Source organism: Alexandromys fortis, unplaced genomic scaffold (assembly GCF_014885135.2).
Source record: "Alexandromys fortis isolate MF-2015 unplaced genomic scaffold, M_Fortis_MF-2015_v1.1 scaffold_116, whole genome shotgun sequence".
Lineage (NCBI taxonomy): Eukaryota > Metazoa > Chordata > Mammalia > Rodentia > Cricetidae > Alexandromys > Alexandromys fortis.
Genome location: NW_026067998.1, coordinates 2,806,208 through 2,825,026, shown reverse-complemented (window position 1 = coordinate 2,825,026; position 18,819 = coordinate 2,806,208). Strand labels below are relative to the sequence as shown.

The window sequence follows — 18,819 nt, the reverse complement described above, 5'->3', positions numbered from 1 at the left end:
GGCTTTATTCTCTGGGTCTGTTTAAATAAAGATATTTTCTCACATTCTTCTCTCTCTCTCTCTCTCTCTCTCTCTCTCTCTCTCTCTCTCTGTGTGTGTGTGTGTGTGTGTGCGCACGCGTGTGCATGCGCATGTGCATGTGTGTTGGGGAGAGATGTAAAGCCACATGCACTCAAGAGTCAGAGTAAGCACATGAAGGTCAGAGAACCACTCGTGCCAGTCAGGTCTCTTCTTTAACTGTGTGGTTCCTAGGAATTGAACTTAGACTACCAGGCTGGGCAGCAAATGCCTTTATCTTCTGAACCATCTCATCAGCCCAGGTTTTTTGTAAAAGCATCTCTCACTTTGCAGCCTGGGCTGGCCTGGACCTCACAATCCTGTTGCTTTAGTCTCCTCGATGAGCTGTAGTATGCATCACTATCGTGCTTTTCTCTCTTTCTGCTCTTGAGAAGATTTGATCCATTTGCAGATTCTGAGCCGGAAATGACCTTCTCACCTGCTCCCCACATCAGCTTCTCTGTGGCATCACCTGGCACATGCTATCATCTTAAGAATACTTTCCCCTTTCCCCTGAGCTGTCGCCTTCTTCACATCATTTGCATTCTCTTTAAAAGAAAGCCAGGCGCAGCGGAGGACGTAGATTTTAAAAATCCCATTGCCTCCGCTAATGAATGAATCACCAGGAAGCTAAATGAAACAAAACAGCAAAGAGGCTAAGCAAAATGTTATGTTGTTATTGCATTGACAATAAAAAAAAATTGCCTCACGATTCTTTTGGTTCCTAGACACATGAAACAGAAGAAAGGGGGTTCTTCTCCCCCTTTTTGTTTTAGAGAAAAGACTCTTGTAGTTCTGATTGCATTGTGAGTAAAGGGCAGAATGTCCCATTGTCACTCAGGGTGCTATAGAAGAAAGTGACTTGCAATAAGCCTGGATTGCAGTCCTGGGTTTGGTCCACTACTTAGTGCACTGCGGCCCTGAAGATGCCGCTCACCCTTCTCTAGTGAAGAGGAGCTGGCAATATCAGTCTTCTGAAGAAGTGTCTGCAATCAAGCCAAAGACCACACAGCGATACCCAAGTGCACTAGGTTTCAGTAAGGAGTTTCTGTTAATTAAAATCGTAGTAATTTAGGCAATTAAGCAAATTTGTCCCACGCAGGCTCAAAGCAGCTTTTAAAGGAAACAAATTTTGCTTTCAATCCCAAATTTGTGTTTGAAAAACTGTTAGGCTCACTCAGAGAAGTGGAGAACTTTGTCCAAACCACACAACTCTGGGTAGCAGATCTGGGAGCAGAATCTACCTGAACTCCTCTGCCTGACTTTTTATAGGAATAGATCTTCCAGATATACATTCTAAGTAAAGACCACGAATAGCTTCTAGCTAGTTGTATTTCACATTTTGTTGTTAAATAAGTATGAAAAGCTTTCAATGGTCACTCTTCTTCAGATTTCAAATTGTGGCTAATGGGCTGAGCTTTTGTCATAGGAATCCATGGTGTTTTCAAGAAAAGGACTCTTAAAATGCAACCATGATGGAAAATACTCAGAATCCCAGAGGATTCCAAGAAACATAGTCACAACTCAACTTGGTACATCACAATTATTATAAAAAAACTTTATCCCTTCATAGTTCAAAGAGAAATATTAATTCATGGTCTTTGGATTGAAACTGCAGAAAAGAGAATACACACAACAAATATCACAGACACAAATTCTTTAGGTCCCTGGGTCCTTTGTTGTATTCAGTTAAACTGGTCTTCATGAGACCTTTCATTAGCTCTACCAGTGTCAAAGTTCAGCTAACTCTCAGGGCTCCCATTGGTCTCCTTCCAACCTTCTCCCCTCTTACATGACTATTTAAAGCACAAGTCTTAATCTAATGCTTGGACCCACTTTCAGATACTAAAATAAAGAAAATTAAGGGTTCCAAAATTGCGTGTGTTCCTGTCATGCTTGGAAAATTGCATGGGTGTCACAGCCTTTGTGTAGGAATGTCTTGGCTATAATTAATCGTGGGAAAACTTCCCAGGGAGACTTGGGTTGGTTTCCTTTATACAATGACAATGGGCAAAAGGTTTCACTGGTGAATATGAATGAAATTGTTCCATCAAGCGATTTTGCTGATGCCATAGCTGGGCAATGAACAGCATGGGCTTTCTAGTGCAAGCTATGGAGTTTCTTCTAGAAATTCTTATGATTTCCTCAGTCACTCTTTTTTCTTCTCACCTTCTTTCTTCCTTCTCTGAGATTTTGCTCAAAGATACTCTCTGAGGAATTGACTACTAAGGTTCGGTGGGCATGTGACTTGTCTCCCTGACCCCATATAACAACAGGAGCAAGAGCACTTCCTACTTTTCCTTATCTAATTGAATTTTCTTTCTGAGAACTCATGTTGGGGCTTCTGAGATGCTACTGAGAACTGAGCATTTCAAGAAAAACATAGGCAGTAATAATGATGTATTACTTGGCTCTTGTATGAAGCAAGAAATCTGGTCAAGAGATAGATAGATAGATAGATAGATAGATAGATAGATAGATAGATAGATGATAGATTGATGATATATAAATAGATGACAGATAATTAGATGATAGACAAATGATAGATTGATGACAGATAATTGATGGTAGATAACTAGATGACGGGGAGATGATATATAGAGATACATACACACAGAGACTAAGAAGGAAGATGTAGACAATCAACACGCAAAGAGTGGAAAGAGAAACCTCAACTCTCTATTTCTGCTTCCAGCCTTTTGTGGACTTTCATTTCTCTCTCTGCCCATTCAGTTCGTTATGGGTCCCTTTTCCTCTATAAATTCACCCATTCTTCTTTCCTCTGCTTATATGGATGATCACAGTGGGTATTGTACTTTGCAACTGAAGGATTCCAAGGCTGATCTGTGTCACAGACATGCCTATGATGGTCAGCAACATTTTCAATGTGGCACCTTTTCAACAGAGCAGAACCTATGCTCCTGGGGCTAGATGCAGGAGGTGGAACCACCTCTATTGTCAGAGCCTCACATCCCTTGATTTATCTGTCACCAACGCCTCAACACACACGTGCTTTTGCTCTGTTTTTAATCTTTGCATCAGATCAAAAATAGATTCTGTAATTGATAGCTCTCTCAGCAGAGCGTGACTTTCCATCTGGGGTAGAAATCTGAAAAGTCTTACTGGGAGTCAGAGAGTTGGAGTGACTCCAAGATTCCTCCTCATCATCCCACCGGCCGGGCTCTCATCTTTCTTTCCCCGAAAGGTGTGAATTTGACCTTTCAATTGGTCATCAAGATTGCCTTATTCAGTTACTTGTGACAGAGACACAAAGGGCTTTGCAGGAGGACAGCCCACAGGATTCTATTTGAGGAGCGCCAAATGGTTCTCCAGGACCCAGCTGGCTCTGCAGTCTCTTGCACAGTGCCTGAAATGTGCACAGTTATTTTGGTTGCGTTATAATATTATTGTTCACAATGAAGTCTAATATTAAAGCAGAGAGCGCTTACACCTGCCCATTGTGTGGCTTTGGGAGAGATCAAGACTTCTGTGCTTCAGTTTCCTTGTCCTTGAGGCTGTAGCAACAGTGTCCATGCCACCAGTTTCTTACAGTGTGAAATGAGTTACTGCTTCTCCAGCCCCAGAACAACACTAAACACTAGGCCATTTCTGTGTATATCCAAAGGACCCAGAAGCGTGAAAATGAATAAATATATTATGTACATCTAGGCAAAACTATTATTATATATAGTTAACACAGACTAATTTTTATTGGCAATCAACAGGCTTACCCAGCTGTAAAACCTACAAACCACAACAGTGACAAGCCCAGTAAGAAAACAACGGTACAATAGTGGTGCTTATATCCTGGAGGTAACTAATAGCTGTCTAATTGGACAGAAAGCTTGCTTAATAGGAGGGAATTCATGCCTGGATTATAACCCCACTACCTGCGTAGTAACATCATAAACCTTAGAGGAGAGGCTACTACTACCATTTTACAAGCCAATATAATTTTAAACTTCATTCTGATACCTTATTTTATACCCACAGATAGGTGTCATTCTCACCGCCCAAGAAAAAGCATTTTTTTAAACAGATGGAGACTATTTTAGAAAGCCACCACTGGTTAAAATACAGTGAACAGCAGACTGTGGGGTGCCCCAATTCCACTGATACATGTACAACATGATGCCTACATCCTTAGGGAACAATGCAGAAAAGGGGGAAGGAAGATTGTAAGGGACAGAGGACCAGGATGTCTGCTATGGGATAGTCTTCTACCTGTGACAGAGAAGCTGCCTCCGTGAAACCTCAAGAGCACGGTTACAAAACAACACTCGGACAATGATGACACTAGTTGACGTGCCAACATGGACGGAAGGAACCCTTACAAGACCACACCTCTAGATAAAGTACAATAGACATATAGGCAACCAATGGCTGCTGAGCTAGGGAGAAACAGTTTTCTCCAGGAATTAGCCCCTGATAGGTTTCCAATTCCCAGTGGTCAGCCCTAAACACATATACAAGTTACTCTAAATGGACTCAGCACATAAATGTTTTATGTGGTCTGTGTGTGTGTGTATGTGTGTGTGTAAAACAATAATAATTAAAAGAGAAGCAATCAATAATTTGAGAAGAAGTGGGGGATACAGAAGGAGCTGGGGAAGGGAAGGAGAGGTAGAAGTTATGTAAATACAGTACTCATGTATGACTTTCTCAAAAATTAAGAAATTAAATTAAAAATCCACAGAACTTTTAACTAAAGCTGAATTCCAGTTGAAGCACCAAAATGTAGAAAACAAATCAGAGAGGAAAAAAAGCCCTTTCATCTGTAAAAATAAATTGATTAAAGAGAAGACATTTCTATTTTTTTCTCATCTTAATTCTAAGTAAATAGCTTAAAAGCAGGAAGGATTTGAATGTTGGACACAAAGAACTGAATTTTAGTTTCTTCTTTTGTTAGGTAATTCAATTTGAACGTTCTGGTTGAACACACACTTATCTCCTGTTAAAGTCTGGAGAGAGGGGACAAGTTTGGAGGTTTTCTTTATGTAGGCTAAGGTCTTACACTGAAATGTGAGGTTTGGAAAGGAGAGGGCCAAGGACTGGGGTTTGATGAATTTGGTCCATCTCTGGAAGAGGCTGTGCCTCACTGGACTCAAGGATTTGGTCCATCCCTGGAAGAGACTGTGCCTCACTGGACTCAAAGGTTTGGTCCATCCCTGGAGGAGGCTGAGACTCACTGGACTCAAGGGTTTGGTCCATCACTGGAAGAGGCTATGCCTCGCTGGGCTAACAGAGTTGGCCCATCATTGGAAGATGCTGCACTTCATTGGGCTAAAGGGTGTTAAAGGTGCTATCTCTTTTGAAAGGGTTTTTATGTTATATGTGTTTGATCTTGGCAGTGTTGGTCTGTGGAGAATATGAAACATGAGAAAAGGTCTCAGGAAGTTATAATAACTTTAAAAATAATAAAAGTCTTTTATTCATCTGAGAAGATTTATTTCACACCTAAATGACACATCTATCTGGGATTCTTTTCTCATTCAGCCCCTCTCAAGACCCAGGTTGGTAGAGCAGCTTCCTTGGGACTTTTCCTAGTTGTTAACCCAGAGGCCTAGGGAAATAGGAGATGTCCAAGCTGACAAACCTTCTACCTGGAATAGGAACATATCACTTTGTTTTAGATGATGCTGGCTGTGGTAATTTGGATATTATTGATCCTCATAATTTTTGGAAGTGTCACTATTAATTAGGAGGTGTGGCTTTTTGGGGATGTGTGCTAGTTTGGAGGTGGGCTTTGAGTTTTTATGTGCTTAGAATACTGTTCAGTGAGTCAGTTGGGTTCCTGTTGTCTGCAAGTTGTAACACTCTGAGCTCTAGCACTGTGTCTGCCTGTATGCCACCAAGGTTTCCATAATGATGATAATGGACTGAACCTCTGAAACTGTAGGTGAGCCACCTCAATTAAGTGCTTTTTTTTTTTATAAGAGTTGCTGTCATCATGGTGTGATGTGAGATTCCCCTCTGTATGCTGTGAATACCATTGAGTTAATAAAGAAAACTGTCTTGGGCCTGCACAGGGAATAGAGGTAGGTGGGGAAAACTAAACTGAATGCTGGGAGAGAAAAGGAGGAATTGAGGAGAAGCCATGGTGCTGCCAGAGACAGACGTGCTGAAACTTTGCTGGTAGGGCACGACCTCATAGTGATGCACAGATTAGGGAAGATGGGTTAAATTAAGATGTAAGAGCTGGCAAATAAGAAGCTAGAGCTAGTGACTCAAGCAGTGATTTAAATAATGTGGTTTCTCTGTGATTATTTCGGGGCTGGGTAGCCAGGAAACAAACAAGTGGTCTCCTACTATAATGGTGTCTCTTTACAGCAATGAAAACCTTAACTTAGACACTGGCAAAAGTCTAGACATATCTGCCTGTAAGGCAGCAGAGAGACACCCTCCAACCAGGCATTTGCAGAATGTTCAAGCTTATGCCCAGCATAAGACTGCAACATCTCCCCTAAGGGACTTGCTAGCTGCTCACTTCTGGGAAGCAAATACTATGACTTGTCCCCTTTGCCTTTCTGTAAGAATTCGCTGGGAGCACAGTGGGGTAAATTAAGTCAGGTATCAGGCACGGTGGAATGTAGCTGTGATTACAACAAGAGACCTCTCTTCTTCCCTGCACTGGGATTCTGACCCTGGATGGATCACGTGGCTAATCCTAAGCCATCAAGTGACTGGGAAATGAGTGATTAGTCCTCTCTAAAGACTGAAGATAAAGGCAACGCGTGAGGGCACATGGTCAAGGAAGGCTTATGTTTTGCCTGCTGCCCAGTGACCTTTCTGAGGGAGGGTGGATACCAGCTACTGCCTACTGAGCTGATGCCTTGGAGGCCGGCACTCCTTACCCGTGAATCAAAGCTTTTTTTGAGAATCCATCTTAGAAATTCAGGTATGACGTGTGTGTGTGTGTGTGTGTGTGTGTGTGTGTGTGTGGTGTGTACATATGTTTATATGCATGTGTGTAATTTCAAGGCAAGAATATAAGAGGCAGTCATAGATAATGTGTGTCTCTTTGGAGTATGACCTCGTTAGAACATAATGTTAAAGTGTGTTACAACATGTTGATAAAAAACAGTCAAATACACAGCTGCTGAAGTGTGTGTGTGTGTATGTGTGTATGTGTAGTCACCTTTGTTTATTTGGTTGGTTGTTTTTTAGTGACAGGTTGTTTTGTTTTTTTGAGACAGGGTTTCTCTGTATAGCTATGGAGCCTGTCCTGGCACTCACTCTGTAGACCAGGCTGGCCTTGAACTCACATATATCCACCTGTCTCTGCCTTGGGTCCTGAATGTTGGGATTAAAGACATGCACCACCATTGTCCGGCTTATAGTCTTATGTGTTACAGTCAAGACTTGCCTTGAATTCTTGATCTTTCTGTGCTCAAGTGCTGGGATTATAAGTGTGCACTACCATGCCTGGTTGGTTTCTGAATGCCATGTTTATTTAGGCATAATTCATAATCGCATACATTATAATTTACCCATTTTAGTGTAACATTTTAAAAATTTGACAAATGTAGCTGGGCGGTGGTAGCGCACGCCTTTAATCCCAGCACTTGGGAGGCAGAGGCAGGTGGATCTCTGTGAGTTTGAGGGCAGCCTGGGCTACAAGAGCTAGTTCCAGGACAGGCACCAAAGGTACAGAGAAACCCTGTCTCGAAAACCCCTCCCCAAGAAAAGAGTTTGACAAATGCATGCATTCATTCATATAACTACCACCATGAACAAGATAGGGATCATTGTCTTCCACTTAAGATCTCCCATGTGCCTGTTTATAGACAATCTCACTTCCAACTCAGACCCTGGCAACACTCACCATGGGTTTTTTTTTTTTTTATAGGTCAAGAAGGATTTGATCTTTGAACATAGATCTGTTAGCGTTCTGTAACCCTTACCTTACTTATATCTATAGTGTGTCTTAAATTGATCAAACAGTTGTTCAGAGCTAGGGAGATGGCTTGGTTGGTGAAGCGGTTTCTATGTAAGCATGAGGGTCTATGGTTGATCCCTAGGGCCCACCTACAAAAGCTGAGCAGGGGAAATCTCAGCACTGGGGAGGCAGTGACAGTTGACTCCCTGGGGACTCACTGATTAGCTAGTATAGCCTCCTGCAGAGCCCCAGGCAAATGAAAGCTAAAAAGGTTAGGGTAAACATCACTTGGAGAACAACAGTGGTGATTGGCCTCTTGTTTCCATATGTACATATACAGTCGCCTGCACACAAATACACAAATACACACACACACACCTGCATACACAGACACAAAAGTTATTGTTGCCTGGCTATTTCTTCTTCTGTAATTATGCAAACACGAGAAAGGGAAGAGGTTGTCTGGTCATTAGTTACTGTATTTTAATCAATTATATCAAGTAGATGCTCACAAATATCATCACATGATCAAGGAATATGTAATTGGAAATCACATTTATAATGTGATTCCACATTCCTCAGAAAAATTCTCTAAGTCACTACTCACTCATCTCAAGTGGTATCCAATTTCTCATGTCACAAATCATATTATTTGAACATTTCTGAAGAGTGTGGGAATGTTTGGAGCTACGCTGAACGAATATAACCAATGTGAATCCTCCCATACTCATTCCGAATTAGACAGGGACATCTTCCATCTTGTGACACTTGCTTTCATGATCATTTTGCCCATTCACATAATTAGTTGTTTATTTCGTGACTTCTGCACTCAGTATATTTTGCAGCAGATCGGACACGATGGCAAGGCTCAGGAGCAGGATCACAAAGTCCTCGAAATCCAGTTTGTTTTCGGTATGTTCATCAAGCTCAGAAAGAATGTCTTGATACTTTGGCTTTGTTTCTTCTCTCTGAGAATAGAGAATAAGTGAATTTTTATCCTGTGTATAAACTTTATATTTAAAGATGGTAATGAAAACTAAGGATGTTACTAACATGAGCATGGCCAGTGCCACTTCAATCACTGTGCAAAATCCCTTATGGCTTGTCTCTGACAATCCACACAGTGATCTTAATGTATATGTTCTTCTACTACACCCCAGCTATGGGTGGACCCTGAAGGGAAGTAAGTAATTTGCCTCAGAGCAAGCAACTTTTGCTATGAAGCCAAGATTTGTGGCCTTACCTGCCTGATTGCAGAGCCACCCTTTTAACCAGTAAGTTGTTCGGCCTTTCTTTAGACACAGAACTTCCTGTTTTCAGATCTTAAATATATAATCTCTTAACTACAGGATGTACCTTTTATGTGTTCCCTGGACTGTGAACTTATTCAGAAATGCGGGATACAATGTGCTAGAAGAAAGCACATTGCTTCGTGCGATTATTCAGCGTTTAGTCTGAGTGTCAATCATATCCAAGCTTATAGCTGTCGTGCACGGACTGTAGCAAAACATCTGAACAGCATTGAAGTGGAGAGCGTTTTCAGTTGCAAATGCTTCTAGCAACAGCTGGGAAATCTGACATTAAGCACACGGAAGTCATTTGAGTCGCTCTGACACAGAGCTTTGTGTGACTTAGGTTTAACCAAAATGCTTCTCCATGCAGCGGCTGCAAAAATCCCAGGAATGCTTGAGACAGTTTTGGAATGGTGGCATATTTCTTCCACAGTCTAAGTCACCCTTGTTTCTCTAGGCTGGCTGACCCCGCAGGTCACATCTTCAACTGGAGCCGAAGGAGCTCTTGACCCACGTGCTTCAGCATTGCTTAGAAAGGGTCAAAGTTCAATGAACTTTGCCATTGCCAGTTTCCCTAAAGGTCATTGAAGCATGCAGGCCTGTCCCCTCTCTGTTCTGCATGGTGAAGGACCAGAGAACTGGCTAGGCACTGGTCCCTCAAGGGTTTAACCAATCATCTTCTTTTAGTATCTTCTTGGAGTGATGCTTGGTGCTGGTTCTGTTGTATCTTACTGGCGAAAAGTGGTCACTGGACATTGTGCTTAGCTTATGAGAAAGATAGTTTCTCTTTAGGACCTAGACTTAGCAAAAAGGGTGCCTCACAGTTTACCAGAGAGCTCCACAGAGGGTTTAGAGTGCAGCTCTCAACCTGGGGGTCACAACCTCTTTTGAAGTCAAATGATCTTTTCATGGGGGTCATCTAAGACCACTGGAAAATACAGCAATTTATGTTACAATTAATAATAGTAGCAAAATTACAGTTATGAAGAAGCAATGAAAATAATTTTATGGTTGGGGGTCACCACCAGATGAGTAACTGCATTGAAGGGCTGCCACATTAGGAAGGCTGAGAAGAAAGTGTGCATTTAGACATCAGAGGACAACTGCAGGTGTTCATCCTTTGTATATTCCACCTTGTCTGAATCAGGGTATCTTGTACTCCAGGCTAACTGGCCAGAGATCTTCCTGGGACTCTCCTGTCTCCACCTCCCATCTCATTTTAGGAGTGCTGGGATTACATATGTGTACTATTGCTTCTGGCTTTATTTGCATTCCTGGGATTTGAACTCAGGTCTTCACGCTTGTGAAGCAAGTGTTTTGCTTACCAAGCTACCGCTAAAGATCTGTCCAGTCTTTGTTCCTTTTGCATGTTGTACCATGCATACATACTTGCACACAGTCACACTCCTGAGAGACACTTTGATAATATCTTATATGATTTTGTATGCTAAAACCAACATATATACAATAGTTATTATCCTTTTAATATCTCAGAGCATACTAAACAACTTTTATACATTTTTTGTTATACCTGTGAGTAAATATTGGTGGTTTGGGCTTGGATGTAGCCTTCTTCGTTTCTTATAACATTTCCATAGGTCAGTATTGCTCATAGTATAAACATATACACATGACATCAGGTTAGCCAACTGTAGAAGCCATCAGAAAAATTAAAATAATAGCTAACTGTTGCTCATACTTCCAATATCACCATACCCTGGACTCAGCTGATACTGCAGCCGTGGGCCACAGTGCCTACATGGTAGCTTGTTCATCAAATCCAGCAGACCGCTTACATACAGGAGAAGCTCAGTAAATGTTTATTGATTGAAATAGTATGACGGCATCCTGGGGCTGGATTTCTGTGCTCTTTGGTGTGAGTTTTGCTTATTCGTGCCGGCCAATTCTCTTACCTCTGTGAAATTCCTAAATTGGGTTTGCAGCAGATTTTTGGCAGTGGCTCTCCCAACCTTGCCATCGGGGTCAGAAGAGTTCCTGAAAATCAGAGCGATGGTAGCCATGGCCTTCTCTAGGTCTGAGCCTTTCTTCAAAGCTGTGCGAGAAATGAAGAGTGGAGGCTCAGAAGAGGAATATGACGCTTTGTGCAGACACAGGGCTGTGTCTTCTGAGGGAGCGTGCAGAAGAAGCATGCAATGTATATGTCAGTGTGGCCAGTGCTTGGGCACATTCCCCTTTCTTAGAGCTGGATTTGGGGCTATATGATCCTGTATCTCTAAACAATAGAGAATGAAATTTCCTTTCGTAGCTTTTGAGTTAAAGTTAGGCTAAGATTTGATAGCTGCTTGCATGTGCTTGCCCCAGGAAAGCCCCTTACATCACTAAGCCTTGGTTTTCTGAGATGTAATTTCAGTTATTCAACAAATAGTTACCAAGCACCTACTGTGTGTTGAGCTTAGCTTTTGGTATTAGAGATACCTCATGTAAAGATTTCAAGTTTTACTCTTGTGCAGTTTCTATCTTGGGTTAGATATGGCATCATTTTACATGAATATAATAAAGGAGAATGATGCCTGGATAAGCTCTAATGTAATAAGAGCTGGTGTAGAAGGTCCTTCTGTATTTGTGTTGCTTTCATTGGTTATTAAAGAAACTTTCTTGGCCTAGTTGATAGGGCAGAATGTAGATAGGCGGGACGACAGAAGAGAATTCTGGGAGGAAGAAGGCAGTGTGGCAAGACGCCATGAATTTCCGGCCTGAGACAGACTTAGGTTAGAATCTTGCTGGTAAGCCACAGTCACGTGGTGATACACAGATTTAATAGAAATAAGTTAATCAAGATGTGAGAGTTAGCCAATAAGAGACTAGAGCTAATGGGCCAGGCAGTAATTTAATTAATACAATTTCTGTGTGATTATTTTGGGCATAAGCTAGCCAGGCAGCTGGGACAAAACAAAAGGACCCATGCTCCTCATACAACAAATAGCTACATCACGTCTGTTTCTCAAACACCGTGATGTTCCCGTTAGTTTCTTTGATTTGGGATCAGTGGTGGAGAGGCCAGTGCTAATTCTTTCCTTCCTAGGGGCAGTGCCCGATGCACACAGGGAGAGGCAATGGGAACCATTTGACCGTAGTCACCAATGCATCTACAAGGATAAAATGATCACCCTTACAGCTATGGCATGTTTACCTTTCTCTCTAATGAGACAACACTCTTCGTGAAGATAAAAGCCATACCTTTGTTTTTCTCCCTACGTTCACAATGCCAGCAGCAATGTCTGCTGCATAGTAGGTCTGGCCAATGTTGTTGAGTGGATGAATAAGACAAAGAGGAAGGAAATCTCACAGCGTTCAGCTCAGACAATATGCAACCATCAGGGATTCAAAGAATGCTCAGTTAGAGGAAGGGTCAGCACACTGAGGTGACAAGATTAGATGTGATCTTTACTCATACGCATCTTATGATTTAGTAGACAAATAAATAATAATCATGAGAATACATATGTCTATACCTATGTATTTGGCTTTTATATATTTAATAATGTATATAAAGTCTAGCTTTTTTTCCTATCTTTCCAGTGTATGGCTTTGTCGTTGTTTTCATGGTACTCACTTCTGGGTGGTGTTAGTAATATCTCAGTCTGCCTCTTACTTGTATCCCCATGACTAAGGATGCTCACAACTGCCTATAAATTCAAGTCCAGGGCATCTAACACCCTTTTCTGGCCTCCAAGGGCATCAGACATACACATGATATATAGACACGTGCAGGAAAAAAAGAGCCCATTTATATAAAAAAGAAAGAAGAGGGGAAACCCCATAGCAGAGAAAAAAATCAGAGACACCAAAGATCTTAATGTAAGACCCAAACATAGAGAAAAACAGGCAGGAGGCTTCAAGATTCATGCATACAAGAGGGCTATTTTTATAAAGGGATGGTCTCTGTGCAGCCCTGGCTGTTCTGGAGCTCATTCTGTAGACCAGACTGGCTTTGAACTCAGAGATCCACTTGCTTTTGCCTCCCTGGTGTTGGGATTAAAGGCGTGGAGCTCTCTTCTCAGCTGAGAACTTTCTGGAATTTAGCACAGCAGCACAGGAAATAATCCTACAAACTGGCAGCGGGGACTAGGAGATGTGGAGAAATTGTGCAGTCTCTGTAACCACAGCGTCTCACCAATGGAGAGTGGCTCTTGTTGTTTCACCCTTTGTCGACTCTGCTTTGGTTATTCTAGGCCCTTATCTGCTTATTCTGGGGCCTTTTCTTTCCAGATAAGGCTTAGAGTAATCTCACCTGTCTTCAGAAACCTTGCTGGAATTTTAATACAGATTGCACTAAAGACCCATGGGAGGCAAACCGCTGTCTTTACTTTTTGACAGCCCTTGCCAGTCTGTGTTGACTTTCCAAATCCACAAACACTAGGCTTCTCCCTGATCTATCATTTCCCCAGTGAGGAACAGTTAGGACCTTGCTCACGGCCAGCTACTAGTAAATGGAGGAGCTGGAATTTGAAATGCCAAACACATGAGCTGAGGTACTCAGGGAACTGTGTGTGTGTTTTGCTTCCCATTGAATCTGTAAAACTTTCGAGGGCACCAAACAAAGCAGGGGGCTTGCAAAAAATTTTTTTTGAGTGAATGGCCATAAAACTTATTTTAACTTTTTCTTCCTTAGACTCCCATTTGGCTTTAGGTTATCAATTTTGTGCTCTTGTGAGCTGTGCTTTCTGCTTGTAGTGTCTGCTTATCCAGATCTGACATGCCAACTTTCCTAGGACAACAGTCTTGGAAGGTGCCCCTCTATTCTTTGCTCTTTTTTTTATCCCTTCGCTAACCATCTCTTCTCCCAACCCCTGCTGCTCCCAGGAGCCCATGTTTCTATCTCCTCAAGTGTCTAACATGTACTGCTCATTAAATACTGGGGATGGGCATATTCTTATAACTCCTGATCTGTCTGCCCATATGTTTGTGCATGCCCATGTGTGAAGCGCAATCCGAATTAATCTTAACAATGAGAACCCAGAGGCAGATACCGAGGATGAAAGTAGAAATATCAGAAAAGCTGAGTGGCCAGCCACCACAAAATCTCAAACCAAATGGGGCCTCCCGTCTCTACAAATCGTCAGATTGAATGGGGGTGATCCTATCTCTACCTGCCTTAATTCCTGTCTTCATCTACCTGGTGCTGGGATGAAAGGTGTGAGCCATCGCCACCAACTTCTATTTCTCTTTTAGACTGGTTCAATCTCATGGCCTTGAACTCCTGATCTTTCTGCTTCCTCTTCCCTAGTGCTGGGATTAAAGATGTGTGCCACCACTGCCTGGCCTCTATGGTTCTTTAGTGGCTAACTCCACCCTCTGATCTCCAGGCAAGCTTTCTTTTTCGGGATATAAGCAAAAGATCATACAACCCATGTGCATACATGCAGTGGTACTTACTCTCGGCTTGCTCCATTTTTAATAACATTAACCTCACATTTAATAGGCTCAAGAATGAATTCTATGTAAAACACAGTCGTGTTTTAAAGAGGTAGTTGCCTAGATAAAACACATTAATTCTTTAAAAAATGCATGAATAATTTGGACTGATAGATTTATTCATCAGTAATCAAGACTAGCTGGCTATGGTGTAGAAAGAGCTTTGCTGGGTCTGAGGCTGTTCTTGGAGGACAGGAGGTAGTGATATGCCAGTCTGATGAGGAAGAAGTAATTCTCAGGCTCTGAGTCAGTCTGTTAATAACGACAGGCGCCTTCCTGTGTTACTACGTATGTTCCAGGTGCCTTTCAAATATCATCTTATTTAATGTGTCCTCAAACCCACAGGGGCGGGTAATATTTGTGCCTTAGTTTTACACACTGGAGAGCTACATTTGGAGAGATTAAGAATCGTAAAAATCATGAAGAGATGAGGTGTGAAAGGCTTAAGGATTTGTCTGAAAGCTGACAGAAATATCAGCTTCTTTGGAATATGTTGTGCAAGGTTGTCCACGCTGGTTGTGCAAACGAGGCATTTCCCAGCCGTGGTGGAGTTCAAGTCTGGCTGTTCTCTGAATGGCACTCCATCTGGACCATCGGCTTCATGTTCTTATCCTACCTCTCTTGAAAGATAGCCACCTGCATCTTTCTCCCAACGGTAAGCTTGCATATGTTCATGGCAAAAAACAGAACTAGGAATATTTAAAATAGGAGATAGCAAAGCGTTGTTTGTCCTAAAGACACTGATGGTATTTTTCTGAGGCTTTTTCATGCCCTGTCTTTACAGTTTGCTTCTTCCTTGATAAACCAGCAGGTTGCTGCCTAACTTTTTCACTGTCTGCTTCCTACAGTCCTGTGATTTAATATGTGAAGCATATTGAAAGGGCGTATGCGGGGTTAGAAAAGCAAAGGTTGCTGTTTTGGCATCTTTCATTGGCTCTCTTGTCTTTGGGATTCGGGGATGGTGATGTCTGGTAGGTAGCTCTTCCAGACTGCTCCATGAGACTCCCTTCCCTTTCATAGCCCATTGCAATGAATTTTGAACCACATGCCATTCATTCTCACTCTCTGTATCTCACAAGTATGGAACACCCAGCATCTGTGCTGGGCCTGGAACAGTGAATGACGTCAGAGCAATGCTGACGTCTTGGAGGCCACAGCAGTGGATGCTCCTCCCTGGGGAATGGATGTGATGCAACTCACTTAGCACTTGTGTCCATCCTTTGAGGTAGGGCCAGATTACAGATGAGGAAACTGAGGCATGAGGAGATTAAGTAACTTACCCAAAGTCAGAAAGCCAAATTGGCTCTTTTCTTGAATGCCCACTGCCTCCAAGTATCGCTTTTCAGGCAGCTGTACGTATTCTTCAGGACTCTTTCCTAAACCCCCAGAAGCCGCAACAGGTCCCTCGGTTTCACTTCTCTTATTCTCTGACCATAAAATCTTAATAATTGTCACACTTGAAACTCTGTATCATCTCAGTTGCCTTTTAGATCACTGTTGCCCAAAGAGATAGACACACTGCAAACCACAGTCTTAATTTAAAACTTTCCCAGAGACAAATTAAAAAGACTGAAAAGAAAAGGGTGAAATTGATTTTAATAATATATATTACTCAACTCAATATATTAAAAATTTCAACAGGTAGTTAATACTAAGTTCATAAGAGATTTTATAACTCCTATTTATCAGTTTCTTTCAGTTTTAAAATCTCTATTCAAGTCAATCACTGCTCTCTACGGCTGGTACCTATCATGCAGGATAGAGCAAGTCCAGGGCTGTATGTTTGCAGAGGTCAGAGACAACACTGCAATTACTTTTACAATCTTTCTTGGGTCCTGGCATGTTGTGAGCCTCAGAACACATGCAATATGTGTGTTAAACTGAACTGACAACTTCAGTCATTTCCACACTTTTCTCCTGCTTTCCCCTAAACCACAAGACACTATACATTAAACACTTGGTTTAGTGATTTCCCCAAAAGTTAGTAGCATAGAAACACCACTCTCAACACTACGAGGGCTAAGAATCATCTCGTTCTAGAATTTCTTCTCATATAAGTTGCTTTTGCAAGTGAAAAGATGGAGGCTTGTAGAACACACATCTTCCCAAGCCCATACGGATAGTGTAGGCAGTACTGATAGTAAGACCCTATTCCTTATTCCCCAGGTCAACAGTTTCCCTAGTACTTTACTACCTTGGTATTAGGTACACATATGTTCTTACCCTACATCACTGCACCATAAACACTCAAAGTGTTTAAGTTCAAATGACAAAGAGAAAGAGTTTCATCAAGTGATGAAAGGAGACAGAGACCCACATTGGAGCACCAGACTGAAATCTCAAGGTCCAAATCAGGAGCAGAAGGAGAGAGAGCACGAGCAAGGAACTCAGGACCGCGAGGGGGGTACCCACACACTGAGACAATGGGGATGTCCTATCGGGAACTCACCAAGGCCAGCTGGCCTGGGTCTGAAAAAGCCTGGGATAAAACCGGACTTGCTGAACATAGTGGACAATGAGGACTACTGAGAACTCAAGAACAATGGCAATGGGTTTTTGATCCTACTGCACGTACTGGATTTGTGGGAGCCTAGGCAGTTTGGATGCTCACCTTACTAGACCTGGATGGAGGTGGGTGGTCCTTAGACTTCCCACCGGGCAGGGAACCCTGATTGCTCTTTGGACTGCTGAGGGAGGGGGACTTGATTGGGGAAGGGGGAAAGAAATGGGAGGCGGTGGCGGGGAGGAGGCAGAAATCTTTAATTAATTAATTAGTTAATTAATTAAAAAAAGAGTTTCATGGACATTTCATGGTTTATACAGAAGTTTCTCATGTCTCAGGCATTCTTGATCCTGTTAATTGTAACTCTTGGCCTGCTGTTAGGTAGCAGGACATGGACACTCACACACACGCACACACAGACACAGACACACACACACAATTTCAACCATTCCATGCCTTACCTTTTATTGAAGCCAGTTGTTTAGATATTGAAACACTGCAAATAAAATAAAGGGAAGAGTGAGTTTTTAGAGTTTGGACACTGATCTCTGCATAAAATGACACATGATTTAAAATGATAGTTTTTAATAGATGTTCTCTGTCCCTTCTATTGGGGTACTGTGGTGGTTCGAATGAAATTAGCCCCCATGGACTCAGAGAGTGTCATTATTAGGAGGTGTGGCCTTGCTAGAGGATTTGTACCATGGTGGGGGCAGGCTTTGAGGTCTCTTATGCTCAAGCTATGCCTAGTTCAGTTCACTTCCAGTTGCCCATGGGATCAAGATGTGGAACGCTCAGCTCCTTCTCTAGCACCAGGTCTGCCTTAATGATAATGGACTAAATCTCTGAACTGTAAGCCACTCAATGAAATGTTTTTCCTTTATAAGAGTTGCTCCTAATAATAAAAGAAACCCTAATGCTGTGGACTGCAGAATTATGCCATAAGAGATCAGTAAGTACTTCAGAGGTCAACCCATCAGAGATTCATGTCTCATGGGGATAGACTTTACTTAGCAAGGCAGTGAGGTATATGGCCTTGTGACGGTGTTAGCTCTGCTCATGGAGGATTTCTCTGCGAAGAGCTCTTTCCCTCACATTACAGCTTGGGGACTCTTCCTACAGCACTACAGCGTGGTTATTGTTTACTGGGCACAATTTCCGCTATGCATTGGTATATTGGATCGCTTTGCCAGCCATCGTGACTCTGGCAAGAAAGTAATCACACTCTCTCACCCAGCTCCTTGTGTAAACTTAGAAGTCTGCCTCCCTGTACTAATCTCCTTTGGTAGACAGTTGGTCAGTGTTAGCGTTCAGGCAAAGAGGCCTCAATTGAGACATTCACAGATGCCCAAGGACTAGAATTTCGGTGTGTCTGAAGTTGTTGAGCCATGGCTTTCCGAGAGATAAAGAACAAATGTGTCCTGGTTTCGATCTCCCAGCAGATAGGGAAGTGCTGCCCAAGCTAATCTCATGTTAACCTTAAAACAAATCCTTAACACTTTGTACTTTTTTTTTTTTTTGACAGGGTTTCTCTGTGGCTTTGGAGCCTGTCCTGGAACTAGCTCTGTAGACCAGGCTGGTCTCGAACCCACAGAGATCTTTGTACTTATTTTTATCTCAGTGTACTGAAGCAAGAAATTTACAGTTCGTAT

At 42.2% G+C, this 18,819-nt stretch overlaps 1 protein-coding gene across 1 annotated transcript in view; it reads right to left on the bottom strand.

Moving 5' to 3' along the window:
• Positions 1-8,330: 8,330 nt before the first annotated feature.
• Positions 8,331-18,819, bottom strand: part of Sntn (sentan, cilia apical structure protein) — a 13,073-nt gene continuing 2,584 nt past the window's right edge. The window contains exons 2-4 of the mRNA XM_050160539.1: positions 17,629-17,663; positions 11,142-11,281; positions 8,331-8,904 (exon numbers count right to left, since the gene is read on the bottom strand). Of these exons, the coding sequence (XP_050016496.1) occupies positions 8,746-8,904; positions 11,142-11,281; positions 17,629-17,663 (334 nt within the window). The 3' untranslated portion in view covers positions 8,331-8,745. The remainder of the gene's footprint in view (positions 8,905-11,141; positions 11,282-17,628; positions 17,664-18,819) is intronic.